Here is a 20,378-nt window from a genome sequence, read left to right on the forward strand (position 1 = left end):
CTGTGTGTCTCATGTCCTCAAACTGATGTGTGTGTGTGTGTGTGTGTGTGTGTGTGTGTGCTGACTCTGACGGTCTGCTTAAATAACAGGATGGATGATGAACAGGCAACACACACACACACACACACAGTAACACACACTGTTAAACCACCAGAGCATGTTGAACTTCATTGACTACACCGCCACCTACAGTCCAAACTGTGTACTGTAAGATTCTGTTGTTAAAACAGGAGAGAATAGATCCATCTTTGTTTCATAATTAATCTGAATAAAACTTTGTACCTCCTGGCCGTTTATTCTAGAGATAATCCAATCGTTTTATTTTATTTTGAGCTTAAAAAAACGTCTGGGACAGCTGTGATGTCTTTGCCGGGACTCTAAACGTCTGTCTGCTTCCCAGGATGTTTAAATGAGCCCGGACACCAAACTGAAGCTGAAGTCTTTCGGCTTTACTTTCTCTTTAACCCGGAGATCGTACTCTGTTTGTCCTCTACATTAAGACAGACCAAAGCTAACAGGAAAACCTCCTTCTACTGCCCTGACATGTTGTGAAAATAATGATTGATAGATAAGAAACATGAGGGTAGGATCTGATTTCTTTCCTCGTCCCTCTGACTGTATCTCATAGTTTTCCCTTCCACTGAGGAGGTGTAACGGGGTCACTGTGTTTAGTTACTAACAATAGAAACATTTGAGTTTCAGTGTCCAACGACATGACGGCCTGAATGCTGTTTCAGAGGCTTTTCTACGCTGACGACAGTACAAACCTCACAGAAAACACAAAGTTGTTCGATGACTGAACTCCACAACTTCAGCAAATAACTCGTGTAAAACTTCTGACCTACAAGCTGCTCATTACAGTAACCGGAGCAGATGTAATTACTTCCAAACAGATATTTAAGTTCTCCTGACTTGACGTGTGCAGGAGTGTGAAGCAAACTATCATTGTTGCACACGCACAGATTTATATATAGAAGCAAAACACACCTGAGGCTGAAGCAAATGTTCCTGCATATAAAGTTACCTGCATTGAAGGTTGTGGATCACTTTTTCCTCACGCTGCTACGTGACCGAGCATCCAGCCAAGTGCTGTAATGCATGACCAAGCACATGAAAGAGCCAGAAGTTCAGAAGTTTGTTTACTCTCTTGTTCTTTTGGAAGTGTTTATTTCTTCTCCATTTTCATTGGCCAATAAAAAAAAAAGGGATATCATTTTATGGCTTATGGCTATTGCTCGAAGTGCACAATTAATATCTAATATCCTGTAATTAATCTGATAACAGTTACTTGGAGATGGAGAGCATTACTAATTCACCTTCATGTCTCTTTTTTTTCCTCTGCAGGTCGCAGAGTCCTTGTTTATCAGCAGAAAGTCAGGGGAATAAAGAGATTATGAGATAAGGCGTTAGTTATTGGCTTCTAAACGAGTCCAACAGGGTAAGTTAATGTCATATGACTGCACTTATCTTGAAATACGGTGGTGTCACACCTCCGTTTGTGTTCAGTTCATTTAACTTCTGCTGTATTATTAATGCACTAAGCCTGCTTACAATCATGTTTAGTTTCCTTGGAGATGATAGATAATGTTGTATTTGCATCTTTACTATACTATATCTTTGATTGAGATTTTTGACCAATGTTTGTTTACATTTTGGCAAGTTAGCACCATTAAAAGCATGCCGAATTAGCTATTAGCAGCTCCTGTGTGAAATGTACCCATGGATGTAGAGACAACTATAACTGAATTACTTTGACACTGAAGAAAATTTAAAAACGTGATGATTCTCAAGCAAGTTCTGAGGTTATAAAGGAGCTTTTTTTTTTACTCTATGATTTCTAAGCCGATTTCTAGATGTTGGAGATAAGAATAACCTCAGGATGTATTAGTTATATAAATGCAAAGGCAAAACCCATTAAGTTAAATGTGTTTTTTTCTGGCTGGGGAGAGAGGTAGCTAGCTTGGTAACCTCCAGTTAGCAAGCTGCTATGAACTGGGTAGAAAAGTAGCTATAACTGGTGGTCAAACGCTGCATATATGTCATGTGGGACGTCCCACAATTACCTGTTTTCAACTTCAACATTAAACACATAACTTACTGCTACATACTCTCCCTTGTGCTGTTAGGCTTGTGTGTCTCAAAGACCCTGAGACCTCTGCCGGTGGGAGTTTTAGCTCCCAGAAGGTTCAACCAAAGCCAGATTGGTCGCAGGTGAGGGGGTCTGCTGAAATACAGCACACTAGTCCTCCAGGGTCTGGGAGTCAGCATCACAAAACTACAACTACAAATCTATCTAACTTGGCGCTAAATATGCAAAAGACCAAACGTGGAGGCCTCATGTCAGCCAGGAAATAAGCCCCAAATTTAATAGATACATTCATATTTAGGTAGTAAATAATATTTTCACTGCACAGTATTTTTAACCCTCACAGGACCAACGCTCAAGCTCTCAATAACACCAGACTCAAGCCAGTTATTGCCACCAAATTCTTTCTCTGGCTTTCTCTCGCTAAAACATCCACCATGTCACATGTTACTGTATTCCTTTCCGTCATCCTTTTGGCGTCTCTTTCTCCCTCCGTTTCTTTCCCAGAGGATTTTGGGAAAGGAAAAAGAGGAAATGCCAACGCCGACAGAGGAAACAAGATTCCAGCGAGGATATCGATAACGGGTCTCTCTCTCTCTTCTCTAAACAGGACGTTCACATCCACGCCCATCATCATGCTCATCACCATCATCACTGTCTGACAGCTTTCACCCTCCTCACAACATCCTGTTGTTTGCTGCTGTGGCAGCGAGTACACAGCAAGGATTCAATAACTTCCTGCTGAAAGAGGAAGTTGTATGAAGGTTTAGTCCATGATGATGTCTCTCGTTAGATAAAACTATTTGGTGTAAGGCTGGACTGAAATATTTACCTTAAGTCTTTCCCATCATGCAAGGTTTGGGGTGTGACTTGACGATGCTAACATGCTGATGTTAAGCAGGTATAATGTTAACACCAATTTCACCATCCTAGTGTAGTGTGTACAGTGTGTAAAGTACAGCTGAGGCTGATGGGAATGTCACTAGTTTTTCAGTTATTTGGTCACTAAAAGTTACTATATACGATATTCAGAACCACTAGAGCACCAGCATCTCAGAACAAAACAGATATTATATAGTGCTCCGAAAAAAGCCACCAGACTTCATTGACAAAAACACTAATTTTACTAGGCAGCTCATCATAAAAACACAGTTAATTTAAACAAAATAAAACTCACCAAAATAGTCTAGAAATAAATAGTAGTAGTAAATATTCAACTTAAGCCAAACCTTTAGAGTAGATAGCTCTGAATAAATGAAAAGATATGGTGGTTCTAGATAAAAAAATAATAATTTGATATTTCTGTCAAATTCATTCGGGACAATCCATCCGACAGTGGTTGAGATATTTACCCAAAATGGTGGCACTAGAAGAAAAGTCGGGGATCAGTCTCATGTGGACCGTGAATGTCTGTACAACATTTCACAATCCATCCAATAGTTGTTGAGATATCTCAGTCTGAATCAAAGTGGCGGACCGGCAGACATCCCCATTCCTAAAAAGAGACGACCACTCTTCCCAAAGGACAACAGGATTTTGTCCTTTCCGCCGACAGCTCCCTGCCAATACTTTCTTCCCGTTTCTTTGATCGCTTGCTCTCATCTTTCCGTTTCCTACCTCAATACACGTTCACATATTCTCTCCTTAACACTACGTGATCACAGAACAACGCATGGAGAGGAGTGACAGACACGAGACGACAAAAGAGAACAGAAGAGAGAGCGTGGATAAAACTCATGTCGACCAAAAGTACAGATAATAAAAAAAGGTGATTCATGTTTTCTCCTCCTGCAATTTAAAAGACAGGCTGTTATCTCGTCTCCCAAAGGTCCTTACTCCTTAAATAAACTCCACAAGTCGATAGAACAAAGAGATTATCTTATTTTGAAGAAGACTTTGGGGAATCTGGCTCGGGGAAAAATATATATCAAAGCACTTTTTACAGGGATCATATCCTCACACTGCTGTCCCACAAAGACAGAGAGTATAACAAGAATGTTAGTGTTTTCTTTTTGTGTTTTAATTCAACATGATAGTGTATGTCTTGAGCATCTCAAATTAAAGAGCCTTCGTATGATTCCAAAAACAATGTCTTTATGTGCCTGCATGCACATTTGCATTGGTCCCATGTATCTGACCTCTTGTATAGATTTCTTCTGATATTCTCATAATGCACCTGTATGTGTTTGTCTTTGCATGACCCAACATCATCAGTCGCCGAATACGACCTGTGTTTATGCTGGAGTAGCGTGACGTTGCTATCGAGCCTAAAAACCTCGTATTTAGGAGGTTGGGTGGATAGATGGGGTCAACAATGCATGCAACATTAACTCCGGAGACCACACTCTGTTTCTTGTATTTAACACACAAGCAACGTTTTCTTTTCTTTCTTTTTTTTTAACTATGATGACAATAATTGACTTTTTTTGGCCACTTGGGGGCAGCAGAAACAAGCTATGAACACAATATTGACACCTTTTAAGTTGATTTGGCAAACTTGTTAGCTTATTTACACAACCACGAATGGGTAAGAGGCTAATCTAGCTGACCGTGACCTCTGACCTGCCTGTTGAAGCGGGGAAGACAAAATTAACGGGGTGAGATGTTACATTAATCGAGGGTCACAAATGCTATTTTATCGTCATTAGATAAGGATCAAAATTCCATGCTAACCTTTCTTCCAGCAGCAACACAAACATTCAAATACTTCTTTTTATTTAAATGTGATTACAGGAAGAACATCTGTCTCACTTCCAGATGATTTCTGAGAGGTCAGCGTACAAACACCTCCTGCTGTGCAGAGGACACACTGGAGTTATGTAATGCAAAACAAACCGACTGTTTTAAACATCAAGTTAAAAAAGAAAAAGGCTGAAAATGAACCAGTACGGCTTGTTGACGTGAAACTGAGGCATCAATCAGCCACAGGTTCGTTTGTTCTCGTCTTGTTTTCTCTCCCCCCAGAGGAGGGAGGAGGGGGAGAAATCTGCCTCTTCAGGACATGTGATGTAATCTCCATCTGCTTTTGTGGCTGTACGACATACAGTTTGTTGTTGCGGAGATGTACTGTAGCATGACAGCACACAGCGATACGTTTCGTTTCTGTCAGACAGCATTTACTCTCTGGAAGTTCACGTGGAGGCATTCATTTTTCACCTCCTTTGATCCATTTATTTATTGCGACGGTGATATGAACCAGAGGAGAAGTGGGGAAAAGAGAGGAAAAACAAGCAGCCTGTTGTTGTATGTTTAGGAAACAGTTTTGCGTGTAAAAAGAAATGAAATACTGTAGTTTCTGTGGGAATATCTGAGGAGCTCAGGTGGGTAAAAATGGTTGATGAAGCCTCGACTATTAAACAGACATTAGATCATGTTAAGGACATTATTGACCCTATTGTTCAACTGAGGCACAGTGGCCTCTGACTCACACAAAAACAAGGAATCAACATGCTAATCAGACCAAAGCAGAAACAAACAGAAATGTGTTGTGAAAATGTGACATTTAACCCTTTATATCAACTGATTTCTGCAAGCTGGAAAACGTGGTGCGCTGGCCCTTTAAATAGGAGCAAACGGCATACAAGACAGACTGACCTCTGACCTCCAGACATACTGATGAGAGTATAGACACACAAGGAGCGCCTTTAACGTTAAATTAAATCCAATTAAAATGGGACACGATGGCACTTCCACAAGAGGTTGTTTTGAAACAAATGATGAAGACAGTCTCTGTATAGTCACCCTGAACTTTACAATAACTGAAATAGGAGTAATTAGAAAGTGTTATTAGGCGTCACCGATAACAAAAGATAAAAAGAAGCGGGACAGTGGTGACAGCTCTGACCCTGCCAACCCCGGACACGACCATCCATCTTAGGATGAAAGCCGCGGTGGGATGTGGGCACCACTCTCAGGGCGGGCGGAGATTCCTCTACAGGGAAAAGACAGGAAATGTGGGAAAATGCCAACCAGGGCTTTGAAGATGGAGCCCTGCTGTGTCTGACAGGGAGAATGACGTATCCTGTATCCTCCGGACTGACACCGTCATCTCATAACTGTCAATTTCCTGCTTTTTATTGAGTTTCTTCATCTACATTTTCTTTTCTTAAACTGCTTTATCTATTTCAACGAAGTTAGTGATTTCCTACATTTCCCAAAATGCCTTTAGGAGACAACCACAAACTAACTTCTGCATCGAATCAGTCTGAACACGACGACTCTTTATCCTGGAAAGTTCCACTCGTGTTCCCTCCTCGTCTTTGACAAGTTGCTTGCTGCTTGTGTAACAACACTAAGTCACATTAAGAAGTGGATTTCTGGAGAGATAACATGAACTAGAAATGACTGAGGTCAAATCCCCTTAAAACCAAGAAAACTGCTCACAGCAGAGTTTAGTGAGAGCAGCATGAAGCAGGATTTAAAAACATGATGTTGCACAGAGGGTGCCAGTAATGTCTTGGCAAGGCAACTCAATACAAAAATGAAGCATCATCAACTTTGCCAAAACTTATTGTGCACTGAAACTTCTTTATATTTTAGCCTTTAAACATAGAATATAGGGATTGTTTTTCATTTTGGGGAAACACACTTATTTACTTTCTTTCTGAGAGTTTGATAAGAAGATCGATACCACTCTCGCGTGGTGCTGAGCTGAAGGCGTGTAGCGATTAGCCTAGCTTAGCATAAAGACTGGAAGCAGGGGGAAACGGCTAGCCTACAATATGTCATCTTTACATTTACTATTTGTGTATGGAGATGAAACAAATGACATATAACATGTTAGCGAGTATTAGAGGTGCTGGTACGTGTCTCTTTTTTATTTCACAGAGAGCCAGGCTAACTGTTTCCCCCTGCTTTCAGTCTTTATGCTAAGCTAAGCTAATTGGCGCCATACCATAACGCACAGACATGAGAGTGGTATCGGCCTTCTTATCGCAAGCATATTTCCCAAAAATGTTATCCAATGTTAACTATCTTTTTTTTTTAAACTCCACAGAAAACATTTTGAGCACCATTTCCCCTTCAGGGCTTTAAAAGGTGGCCTAGAAAAGTTTGCAGCAAAGGATTCAATTGGCAGCCCAGAGTCCCTGAACATCCACTGCTGCCATCCATCTTGGAGGAGCAGGCTGCAGACTATCTTTAGAGCGTACAAGCATTAAGTATTTATACTGAAGACAGATTTTCAGTGGAGTATTCCTTTAACAATTGTTGTCAGCACCAGTCCTGCTTCATATTTCTGCAGAAAAACAACAACAAAGCCCAGAACGATGACAATCTTTCGGAATCAACTGCAGGTACCCAAATCCCAAAACCCCCAAATCCAAAAATCCAAACTACTGTCGGGATCTCAGGGGGCGTCAGAGACAGCCTGCCGAGGTCTAGAACGATCCTCCAGCCTTAGAAGTCAGTAAATCAGCCAGACGCTGATGTTTGCGGCCAACCAGCTGAAGATCCATCACAAAGTGTAAACGCTGACATGCACACAGGGCTGCCAAGGCCGACACAGATGGTTAGATGGATACATGTGGACAGACGACATTGACAACAGCTCTCTCTTTACCTTGCGCTGTTTTTCCACGTGTGAGTTAAGAAGATTGAGGTGCAGCGCAGAGATGCCAAGAGTAACATCAGTTAGTTGCAATTTGAAAGAAAGTAGATCTAATGGCAGAATTTCTGACTCACTTCACACACTATAAACACAAAGATAGAGCAGCAGAGTGAGAGAGGAGGAGGTTGGAAAGAGCCTCGTCCATGTTTCCACTGTTTTCTTTCCCGCTCCTCGCCTCAGATTTACATGGAGACTAAACACTCTGAGGGTTACGGAGTGGGAATCCTGTGGTTTTCCTGTCATAATTCAATAAAGGTCTTCCCAGGACAGTGTGTGCACACACACACACACACACACACACACCTCTACAAAATGTGTGGTTTCATTGCGACTCCGTCATGCATCCACAAACACATGCATGCACACGTTAAAAAGCACAGATGTTATCCATCCCTTTTTCCGGAGCAGAGAACGATTAGCGTCCCTTCAGCTGCTGATTAACGGGCTTCTTGACCACTTCCCCAACTCTGCACGCTGGTAGCTCTTATCACCAAACTTTCACTTTTACAGGAGCAACAACTGGTGATATAGTGACGCAGTGATATATGTGACTGTGACTGAATATTCACAGTTCAGTGATGACGCAGTGCTGCAAGCAGCTGACCAGTCGGCGACATTTTTAGCAACAGCTAAAAAGCTAAATAGCATTCCTCTACAGTAACACAAAGACAAAAACTGTATTATTATCTGCAATATTTGTGGCTGCAGAAGAAATACGAATGATAAATCAAGATTCTGTGAAACAATAAACTTCTTTTCTGACAGGTTGAGTTGCCAAAACACGCCAGTCTTTGCTCCATCAGGCTGCCACATGGCAGGCAGTGAATCCCAAAACTAACTCTGAGAAAATCCTCTGAGTAAACAAACTGGATTAATAATCGTAATAAAAACCTTGAGTCCTAAAATATCAGGTGGTTTAATAATCCATGCAGAGAACAGAACATCCTTCTCGTAGTTAAAGACAATGACACACGCTTAAAATACTAAAATGGCCTCAAATACGGGTATGAGTGCGTACTGTATGTTGGCCAGTGTTGGAGGAAGTATTCAGACATTTTACTTCAGTAAAAGTAGCAATATTACAGTGTAAAAGTACTCTAGTAAAAGTCCTGCATTCAAACCTGTAAGTAAAAGTACAAAAGCATCTAAATGTACTTAAAGTACCAAAAGTAAAGAGTGCAGAATGCTAATTTTAATAACTTTATATACTGCTGGGTATCTATGATAATAATCTATATTCATTTATTAGTTGATTTATATTTTGCATTAATAAATCTGCAAGGTAACTAAAGCTGTTAATTGCATGTGGTGGAATAAAAAGATTTTTCTCTGAAATGTAGTAGAGTAGAAGCATAACGTGGCGTAAAATAGAGGGGGAAAAGTAAAGTACAAGTACCTCAAAATTGTAATTAAGTTTGGTACTTGAGTAAATGTATATTATATATTACCCAATATGTTATTTTCAGATTTTCTTTAACTCTGAAATATAGTATTGATATCAGCCTCTGTTGCATGCGTTCTTTATCTTTAGTGCCATCTATAGATCGCTGATCATCCGTGTTACACTGACATTCACTGTTCAAATGAAGCTAACATCAAAATTATGAAGAAGGTCATTTAGTGGACGCTTGTGTTCAGAGTACATTCAGAACTAATGAACCCGCAGCTGGAAGTACCCACTGCACGCTGGTTATATAACTGTGGAGCACGGCTGATGGGAGATTACACACTCTTTATGAAGATACCCTGCAGCCACACACACACACACACAAGGACGACGGCCTCCACCAGCTGTATGGTGATGATGATGATGATGAGGGCAGTGTGGAGAGCATCGATTGAAATAAAGGTTAGAGTACCAGCAGTGTTTCTGCGTCTGTCAGCAGTGTGAAATTGTGATAAACTGGGAGCAGATTTATAACGACGCAGCTGGAAATCAAACCCACGCACTTGAATTTGCACTAAAAATGGAGCTCAAACATGAGACTTGCAGCCAGAAGAAACTTCCTTCATCCCACATGCAGCCTCTCCTCTTTCATATCTTACAGACGCAGCTTTTAAACTCTATATTATTGACCGACTTCTCATCAAGCTCACAGCAACATTCAGGAAGTCTTATTTTTAAAAACAAAAGTCAAATGAGCCATAGAGCTCCATTGTTGCACTGGGTGACATGTTAATCAGTTACCATGAAGACACACACTGAAGTTTATGATGATTCAGTCCCACACACACCGTCCTGCTGCCAGAAATACTCACGGGAGCGTCAAATGTGTATTAATACACTGCTGAAAATAGTCCCCAACAAATGCACAATTTCCTCCTGTTTAAGTAACGTTTGCTAAAAACTTCAACGACCGGCTGTTTTGCGTATTTGCTGACAATAAGACAGTTTTATCTGTTAACTAGTGCGTCCCACTGATGTTAAGATATTAGCAGAGACTAAACTAAATCAGTCCAACAGACAAAACACTATTAAAAACAGACACCAACACTAAAAGAGGGCACAAACTGCCAATGGAGCCATTTAACATTGAATTAACAACATTTTCTTACTCATCTCTGTACGGGCATTCAGGACAGACCGCAAATACTCTTGAGTTTACTTTAAGTTTTCAAAGGTAGGGGTCAAAGGTTACCCAGAAAACCAGAGAAACGACCAGCCAACTCTGGCATTTCACCTCGTTTTAGGGGAAAAGCAAAGGTTCTCCTGTCTGGCAACACTAAAGGTTTATTGTATGCATTATGGGGGATTCAAATTTCATTAATAAATAAAAATCCTACAACTTTTAACTTGCTGCTCAATATAAAACCCACATTTTATCATTTGAAAAACTGTACAGAGTGAGTCCTACCTTAGCAAGACTGACGTTCATTGTGGCACAAAGGACTGAAGTCTCACTCTGCTGCATGTATATATGTATAGGAGACAGCAGGAAACCTGAGACGGACTTGAGGTGACACCAGAGAAGAGGTTATGATGGGATCTGATCCTAATCCAGAGCCCGGGGTCGAAAATGAATACACCACCTCCGAGCGGGTCACACCGCTCATGTTTCCTCTCAACTTTCCTCACCGACGGTCCAACCCTCCTTCATCATCCTCCACACCTTCAGCACGTCCATGTGGACCACTTTAGGCCTTTGTCTTCCCTCTTATGACAGAGGCACCATCCTCACCAGCAGATCATTTGATTTCTTAACATACGTCTCATCCAGTGCTCGTGCATTTTGGCAAATATCGTCACAGGCAACGCAAGAACTCGGCCAAAAGCAGATTAAGTGCTATTAAGTGTACAAACACAACATCCTGAAGCATTTAGTGATGCAATATTAAGACTTAATTCATAAATCACAACTGGGTGAAAGCAGAAGACAGTGAAGGACGAAGAGTAGAGCATCTCAGGCTACTCTAGCATCTAAAACTAGCTTTTTTTTACTGGTAGCCTCTTTTATTTGAGCTATTTTACCATTTACTCTGTTTGTTTTACTGTTAAGTACACAGTAACTTTGTGTTATATGAGTAAAAATATTATTTTCAGTATCAAGAGAGGAGAATTTCTTTTACAGGCTCTTAGAGTCAAGCTAAATATAGTAAATATAAGCAATAAGTGATGTAACCACAGACTGGAGGCTTCTCTGAGGCAGAGCTGCTGTGAGTGCAGAAATAATCTGATTTCCTCTCTTAAACCTCAGCGAGCAGAGCTAAAGATGCACATTAGCTAACTGGCAAACGTAAATATCAAGGGAAAGTGGGATTAAAACATGTATCCAACTCTTACCAGGGCGACGTCTGCTGTGCTGGGCAGGCCGGACGTCAAACTGAGGTGTCTCGTGTTGTGGGAAGTTATCACCTCTGTCTTTTGCACTTATACAGGAAACATGGTGAGGTAGCTGTCAGATTAGCTTCCTCTTCTTTTATCTAGTGGGTGTCTTTCTGAACTTTCTGATATAATTCAGTCAGGAGAGACATGCTAAGTGATGTAAAGGCTTGTTGTTCACATGCAGGTAAGATTTTTGTGGCATAATCAACACCTTTACTTTACTAGCTCCAGGTAACATGTTGGTGGTGCTGGCAGGTAACTCAGTCTGCAGGAACAGCTAATTGGGCTGATTAAGGGGAGGGGGTGTTTGTGATTGGCTCCTGTGTGAGGGAGGGAGTGGCTTTGTGCATTTTAAACTGATTGGACGTCGATGGAGGCAGGGAAATGTATGAATGGACAGACTGAAGTTTACAGTAAAGCTCAATAAGTAGTATAAAAACACATTTTCTTACCCCTGGTGGTATCTTAGTCATGAAGATAGTTTTCTAGAGCTCTCGGTCATATCATATGTTCTTCCTCCAGGTGGAGGTCTACTCAGCTGTTAAAACTTAAACTTTAAGGTCTTCTTGTCCACCTAATCTCACAATTTAGTAGCTGTTAAAAATTAATTTGACAAAAGAAAGACTAAACTTGCCTTTCCGGAGACAACATCCCTGCTGCTCCAAATAACAGGGACTATTTGTTTGGTAGAAAGTAGTTCCAGTAAAAAATCAACAGTTTTTGCATGTGATTTTGTATGGAAATCATGTAGCAGTCATATAAAAAGAAATGGCACTAAGGTGAACATCTCAACAACAGATAGCTAGAAAATCCTTTTACCTTTAAAGCATCTACTTGACATTTGATGACCTCACAAACACGACAACGGCATGAAAACCTACAGCAGCAACTCCACAAGCCACTGCAGTAGTTCAGAGGTCAAAGCCACAGCGTCCAGCGCATAAATACGAGTACTGTCTTAAACACTTGGAACTTTAATGGGATTTGGCCACTTCACGGGGCCAAATAAAACCCCCGGACTCAGATCCACAAATCAAAAAGACAAGCAAGAAATATGACTGAGCTGCACATAACTGTGGCAGAGACAGATGGGGAAACAGCCGGGAGAAAAGGTTCTGCTGAGAGCGAAACAAGGGATGACAGATGGGCAGATGCAGAAATAATAGTTTGCGAGAGCTGCAGCTGTCTGGTAATGTCTGACAGGAAGGAAAAACTGAGAGAGAGAGATACATTTGTGCTATCAAGATTTAGCTGGACTTGGTTTTGTCAGTCTTGGCCAAGTGATGCTCCAGACCCCTTTGAAAAAATACCATATTTTCAGTTTTACTTCCCACAATACAAGCAGTATAGCATCATGGTATTTGTACGTCATGGTACTGTCTAAGGATGTGCACAAGTCTGAATACGTCATTTTGGGAAAGCACAAATAATGTCATGGAAACAGATATTTCTTCTACCTGAAGTTGCTCGTTATTATTCAGAAGAAGAAAAGAGAGAGAGAGAGATGAAAAGTGCAGTATGAGGATGTGGAAATATATTTCATAATTCATTAATTTGAGGCTTTGAATGCACAACAGTTGTATTGCCAATGAATATTAGGTAAGAAAATACAACATTTGCCCGATTTAACGTAACTTCTGATATACATTTTCACATGGTAGAGTGGTACAGGGGCACTTAAGTAAGATATTGTATAAATAAATAAATATATTATAAATATATATAAGTAAATAAATCATACGGATTTCTGGTACCACATACAGCAACATCCATAAGTATGTAAACAGTATGATACAGTAGACGTTCATATGACCATATGAATTATGGCTGTACTGAATAGAGGGATGGTGGTTTTAATAAAGTTGGTGGTTTTATAAGCTAATTAATCACACTTATGCGATATCAAACTTCATGTCTTTAGATTTGGACTGTTGCTCTGATAAAGCGAGACATTTATAGATTATATGATTGGTCAGAAAGTCAAGGAAATAATCTGCAGATTGATTGATAGTGAAAATGATCAGTAACTTGAAGTCAGCCGTAACATTTATTCGGCTTCAATGCACATAATGGGATTAATTAGTCTTATTTGTTAATTTAGACAAACAGTTTTTCTTCTGTTTAAATTAGACATGTAATGTAATTGTGCTCGCTCGTGGCATTTATAGTAGTGTGGTACAATATCATGTTGTTGTTGTACCATAGAAACACAGTGGCCAGTAAGAGATGTCAAATACTTCAAATATTTCGCCAAATTAGTGGGTATTAAAACTTTAATTCTGTTATAAAAGCTCACAGTATTTTGCATTCCTGGTTTGACAGTCCTGCTCAGGATGGATGGATGGATGGTTTGACAGTTTATGGCTCTTATTGCTGCAGACAGAAGTGGCCTCATGTCGAGACCTTTCTGGCAGTAACGATGGATATCAGGAATTCTTCAGTGCTCACCAAAAACTCCAGCAGTTAGTGGTCTTTGGTGTTATTTCTCAGATCTGTTTTTCAATTATTTTGAGGAAAGTACACGTCTAAAGTCAGTCAACTCAAATTTCAAGTCTTGCCAGGTCATAGTCATAGTCATAGTCCAGCATCCCTAAGAATCATGTCCGTATTAGAGGCTTTTGACTTTCATGCAGGACTGTCACCTGCAATCATCATACTACTGCTGCCATGCATAGATATTGTAGAAATAAATCGTATTTACACATAAAATACATTGTCGTAATTCTGCAGAATCGTCCAATATTGACGCTCTTGTCCGGCGATAGGATCACAAGTCAAGTCTCAAGTCCTTCGGGGAAAGTCTCCGCTAACACACAAGTCTTCATAAGCAAATGGCAAGTCTGAGGGTCTTGACACAAGTGGCACAAGTTGAGTCTTGAGGGAGTCAGGTCTCAACTAAGTCCCCTAGCAGTCCAGGTCCAAGTCAAGTATCAAGTCTTATAAAAGCCACTCCAAGTCATTAGCAAACAAGTCCAGCGCACAATCATTAAACATACAAGGGCTGATTTGCTCTTGATTTAGTTTTTAAAAGGTCAAAACTTGAATATAATTTTGGTTACAGCAAGTTGAGCCTCTTCGGAGTCAAGTCTCAATTACAGCAAGTCTCACAGCAGCTCAAGACAAGTCTCAAGTCCTTGTTTCTGTGTTCAAGAGTTGCACAAGTTCAGCAGCAGGAAACAGGCTGCACTACAGTTCCACTACAGAACATTAGGAAAGCAAGAACTGAGACAAAAGTAGATAAGACAGGTTGACATAATCTTTAAAATATTTGAGTCTGTGCAGGAAATTCAGAACTAAACATTCAAGCGAAAGAAAAACTTCTCCTCTGTGGGAAAACAGCGGTGGAGCCAGCCTTCATTAAAAAGTGGATCTTCTGAATCTGCACACTGACTCACTGCTTTCATTTGTGAGGACAAACCGTTTGGCAACCCTCAGCGTTACCGTTCCGGTCCACATTCAGTATAAAAGAAAACACATCCAAATCCATCATGACATCCGTAAGATCAGAGCTCAGGTCTCAGCCTGCACACACACACACACACACACACACTATGAAGTTTAAAAGGAAGCAGCAGTCAGCTCATAAGACTTGTTGCAAAGCTCAGATGCTTCACACATTTCTGTCAGCTTCCACCACTCTTGCACGAGGTGACAACAACAACAATGAACCCTTGAAATGTCGCTAAACCGCTCTCACTGTGTCTTTTCTACACCAAGACAACTTCCTGTAAACTTCTGAGTCTGTTCTTGTTCATTTTCATCCTTTTAAACCAGCGCTCATTGACTTTTTGGCCACTTTGTGGGCATCTGAAACAACAACTGCCTGAATATTTAGTCTCCTTTAAGCTCTGTTTTTGGTCTCTACCATAGACTGTATATAAAGATGCACGACATCACAGCTCCCTGAAAGTGAAGCCAAAGCGTCTTCAGCGCCCCCTGGTGGCTGGCATTTTAAGTAGTTCTTATCACACTGATGTTTGTTCAAGTGTTCGTTTTTCTGATAAGTGAACCAAAACGTGAAAGTTTCTGGCCGTGAAAAACCAAAACAAAGACGTAAAACTGAAGGGAACTCCTGAACCGGGTGAGTGACACCTGTTCTTTGTTAATATAAAGAAATATTGATTAATGCAGCTTTAAAGTGATTTTGAATCTGATTCTGCAAAACTGCCGTGCCATTAATAATGTTAATCTGCACTAAGCCAATGCACATTACAGTGAGCTTCAACAGGCTACAGGGCGGACGCAGCTGTCAAAACAGGGATTTTTACGCTGTCAGGCAGCGCTACAGTTATAATTAGTAAAGATTTAAAGCAGTTTGGAGTAACTGAAGTAATCAAGATAAACTGCGCATACAAGAGATGCGCGTAGATCAAAGCTGCAGCCATCTTAATATAACCATGTTGATGTTTCCTATTAAAATGACCTCATCAGATTAACTCAGTGCCCAGAGTTAATTACACATTCAGATTATGTTCCCTCAGTTTCAGATTACCTTTCCGTTCTTGCGGCATTAATGTACGAATGATAAAAAGGGGAAGAATTAACGAGCTTCTGGAAATGTACTCCAGGTTTCCAGGCGACCACAAAACACTCGCCACTTCTTTCTTTCTTCGTGTTTGTAAGCAGAAGTCCTAATTTTCCTCTTTTCTGCACTCAGAGTCTATTACTGTTTTAAGGAAACAAAGACAGCCACTTTTTTCCCCCAAACTTATAACTTGATTCCAGATCCAAAGGGGGGCGTTTACAATATTGGCAGATCAAGTAAGACGTGACTTTTTAAATTTTTATTATGTCTTTGGGTGTAACGGCAAAGTTGGATAATTATTCATAGGAATAGTTTATGATTACTGGGACACAAGTCGAGCTGAGCTTAATGATGCAATTAAACATGGCTGATAAAAGAACTACAGAGCTGCACGTGACAGATAAACACGCTGAGTCAGAGACCTTTGAGTTCATTTTAACCGTCTTGTATGTCGTGTCCCTTTAAATTTACAACTTTTCGTGACTGAAGTGGATCTTTAAAAAAGGAGAAATCAACAGTTTATTTCACAGCCTGTCAGCAAATTCCACATAAAGTAAGAGAAATGGAGGTGGAGCGGTTGCACGGCAACAAGAAACACTAAACACACACACACACACACACACACACACACATGCAGGTCCGTGTGTTACCCACCACATAGTAGAAATGCATGTCTGGTCGCACAGGTTGGTCTTCTATGTGCACAGCTGGAGGAGACGATGTGGATGTGAACGGCGTCGGTCCATCCAGCAGGAGCATCAGCCAGGAGTGTGTGTGTGTGTGTGTGTGTGTGTGTGTGAGAGTGTGTGTGTGTGTGAGAGTGTGTGTGTGGCCCTTCCTGGTCCTCACAGGTACTCCAAATAATCAGGATGTTTTGTTAAAAAAAAGCCTCAATGAAATCTTCACTCCTCTTCTTCTCCTCCTTCTGCTGCCTCCTCTCTTTGCTAATGTTGCTGCTCTTCTCTGCTCCTTCTTCTCTCCGGCACTTGATGTTACCCCCCCCCCCCCCCCCCTCACACACACACTCCTCCCCCCTCCCCCTCCCTGCATGACTTCAGTCCCTCATCCCTCCCTTTTTCTGTTTTGGTTCCACTTCCTCACTTTTTTCCCCTTTCAGTGCAATTTAATCTCCTGTTTCTGTGTGTTTTTTTTCTCTTTACCCCTCCTTGGTTTTATAAAACAGGTTTCCTTTCTCGCTCTTCTTCTTCTTTGGTATCTATTTCTGTTTCCTCTCCTCTTTGTTTTCTATAATATTTCAATTTTTGAAGCATCTTGTAATTAGAAAAGATGTTACTTTCTCATCTTACTCTTTCTTTCTGTCTCTGTGCTGATTGCTGTCAGCACTTCCTGTGCTAGCCACGGCCACCACTGTGTGTGTGTGTGTGTGTGTGTGTGTGTGTGTGTGTGTGTGTGTGTCGTAGATAACATGGCGTGCTCTCCGCTGTCAGAAACAGGAAGAGTGGAGCTTGGTAGTTTGGCCCTGATGAGAGAACCTTTCCCTGTGTGTGTGTTTGTGTGTGTGTGTGTGTGTGTGTGTGTGTGTGTGTAGAGGTGTGAGTGTCCCTCTCATTTTATTATGAAGCTGTTACAGTAATCACACACACACACACACACACACCTTTAAAGTGCTCACAGTTCATGACCTTTACTAATATCTTTATGTCCACAGATTTAAATCTGTTTACACCACATTATCTGTATTAGATGCCCGCATGTAGGCATTAAAATACAATATTATGATCAGCTTATATATTTTTTTAATGTTTTAAGAAATTATATTTGATGCTTTGTGTTTGAAATTCATCTAAAAAAAAATTGTTTATGCATTTTTTTTTAATTAATGAAAACTTTAAAGAGCAAGTTCACGGCAGCTGAACATCTCGTTTCTGCTGACCTCCAGTGGTTCAACGTCCCATCCTGCTGCAGTGATGTAGAAGTGTACTCCAGGGTGTGTCAGTGCACCGTGACATCACTGAACTTACTCTTTAACATGAAATGTTGTTGCTGCAGAATCAAATCATACTGAAGTCACACTTCTGTCGCACAAGTCTGGTGAACAATAACACATGTTCCTGTGTGTTGCTGGTCCTCAGGTCTGATTTTTTTTATTTGCCAAATATTTTCTTTGACATGAGAGTAAGAAGTACAATATTTGCCTCTGAGATGTAGGAAGTAGAAGTATTAAGTTGTATAAAACTGAAATAGTATGATAACTTTGTGTATTTAATACTGAAAAAGATATTCAGCTGGACTCCGTGTGTCGAGGCTGCTTCAGGCTCGAACATCCTACACCAGTTTTATTTCCTTACTACAAGGATTTGAATGTGAAATCAAGCAGATCTGAGCTGGTTTCACCCGATCACTTCATTATATTTATGATTTTTTATGATTTTACATGTGATTTTGTTAAATTTCCAACACTCCACAAAAGGTTGCACTGACAATAAATACACACTAGATGGCTCCAGAGCCCAAAAAGAAAGTAGTGCTACAACAGAGGGTGAGAGACTGAGTGTGTGTGTGTGTGTGTGTGTGTGTGTGTGTGTGTGTGTGTGTGTGTGTGTGTGTGTGTGAATAGGAAGGATGCAATTAACTGAGAGGAAGTGATTACGGAGCTGGAACATGAAACACTTGAAGCAGAAGCAGACTTGATAGCCCACCTGAATCCACACACACACACACACACATACACACAAACATTTGGACTTTAGACACATTGCTATACTTGCGAGGACCCTCATGGGCCACAACGCATCCCCAGCCCCTAACCTTTGACCTAAATATAATTCTTAACCCTTAAAATCAAGTCTTAACAATCAAACCGCCCTTTAAAGGAGTGAGGATAGCAGTTGACAGGTAATTACATGAGTTTTGCGTCCGCGTCTTTGAGGAGAGCGCAGCTGATTATGAAACAACCATCTTCCTCGCAGCCCGTTCTTAATGGAAACACAGATACAACTCAAGACCCTCCTCAGGCTGCAAACCACGAAACCACTGATCTGGATTTAAAGATTACAGTAAGGGAAAACTCCACCCACATGTCCTCCTTATTTTGGGGTGATAAAGTGTTGTGTCTTTTTTCATCAATGCCCAATAAATAGCAGTGAATCTGCTGCAGTTTGCTGTAAGCAGCTCTAGCTCAGTATATGCATTCATCAGCTTATTTATAACAATCAATACAAAGCTAACTTCTTCTGAAGTCTTCTACCAGTGTTTTATTAACCCTCTTTTTTAAACATTAACAATAACAAACACAAAATATTTTGTTTTCCAATTTCTGACATTTTTACAAGAATTTATAGAAGTTAGAAAAATGTTTAAAATCTATTAATATATTTGAGTGCGTGGTAATATCTAGCAGCCCCGTCTCCACCACTAAAAGCACAATATAAACATAAAGGAAGACCTAATCTTGAGGGCCAAGTGCCCCCATGGCAGGTGAGTCTGGCCCTGCCTGGGTCAGTTAGTCTCAGTTAGAGGGGACGGCAGTCCTCTTTTTGTCCAACTGCAGCCTCATTTTGAGATTCAAACTGATAACATGGATGTATTATTATATAGAAATCCAGGACAGAAATTTAGGATGTTCAAGGTTTTAAATTTAACGAGGAAGCAAATATGAAATCTGCTTCTTGTCGTCATGTAGGAACGCTGCTATATGAACATGCAACGCAATTTCAAGACAAAATGGCCTGAATAAGTAAAACATTGTTAAACTTTGGATGAAGAGACAGAAACACCCAGTTAACAGACGTGTTGTTGCCTCTCCAGGGAAACTCATTAACACGGATTCAGACAGTAACCTTGAAGACGAGGACGCGGCACAAAGCAAAACAAACAGAACATTCAGGGTTGTTGGGTTTTTTTTAAGCAAGAAAAATAATTTATTTATACTGATATAATAATTTCATCACATTGGCATTGCATAGCTGCAGAGGGAAGCGTTTGTGTGTGACGCCACCTCGCAGCTACAGATCACACCACTGGATGGGGCAGGGAAACAGAGGTTATTCAATACATACACGGAATATTCCTTTAAATATGTCTTTTCAGTGGGGAATAACAAAAATAGAATAATTCCAATAGCTCTGTCTGTCTCTCTCTAATCTCTCTAATTATCATCTCTGTGTCTTTATAAGATGCCTGTACAGCCCCTGAACTGGGGTTAACATTGGGGGTTTGTTTTACTCTGCTTGGAGTGGCAGCAGGGGGAGATTTACCAGCGAAGGACATCAGTTTTTGTGATGGGCAGCATGCCTACTCCAAAGTACCCCTGAAATGTCCAAACACTGCAAACCCCCCACCCCACCTGGCACTCCAGAAACAAATGCAAGATGCT

At 40.6% G+C, this 20,378-nt stretch overlaps 1 protein-coding gene across 1 annotated transcript in view; it reads right to left on the reverse strand.

The window, feature by feature from the left end:
• arhgap36 (Rho GTPase activating protein 36) overlaps positions 1 to 16,936 on the reverse strand; it is a 52,630-nt gene extending 35,694 nt beyond the window's left edge. Inside the window, exon 1 of the mRNA XM_070929715.1 lies at positions 16,697 to 16,936. Coding sequence (XP_070785816.1) covers positions 16,697 to 16,801 — 105 coding nt within the window. The 5' untranslated portion in view covers positions 16,802 to 16,936. The remainder of the gene's footprint in view (positions 1 to 16,696) is intronic.
• Between the last annotated feature and the right edge of the window lie 3,442 nt (positions 16,937 to 20,378).

The sequence above is a fragment of the Enoplosus armatus genome, chromosome 23 (genome assembly GCF_043641665.1).
Source record: "Enoplosus armatus isolate fEnoArm2 chromosome 23, fEnoArm2.hap1, whole genome shotgun sequence".
In the NCBI taxonomy this organism is placed as follows: domain Eukaryota; kingdom Metazoa; phylum Chordata; class Actinopteri; order Centrarchiformes; family Enoplosidae; genus Enoplosus; species Enoplosus armatus.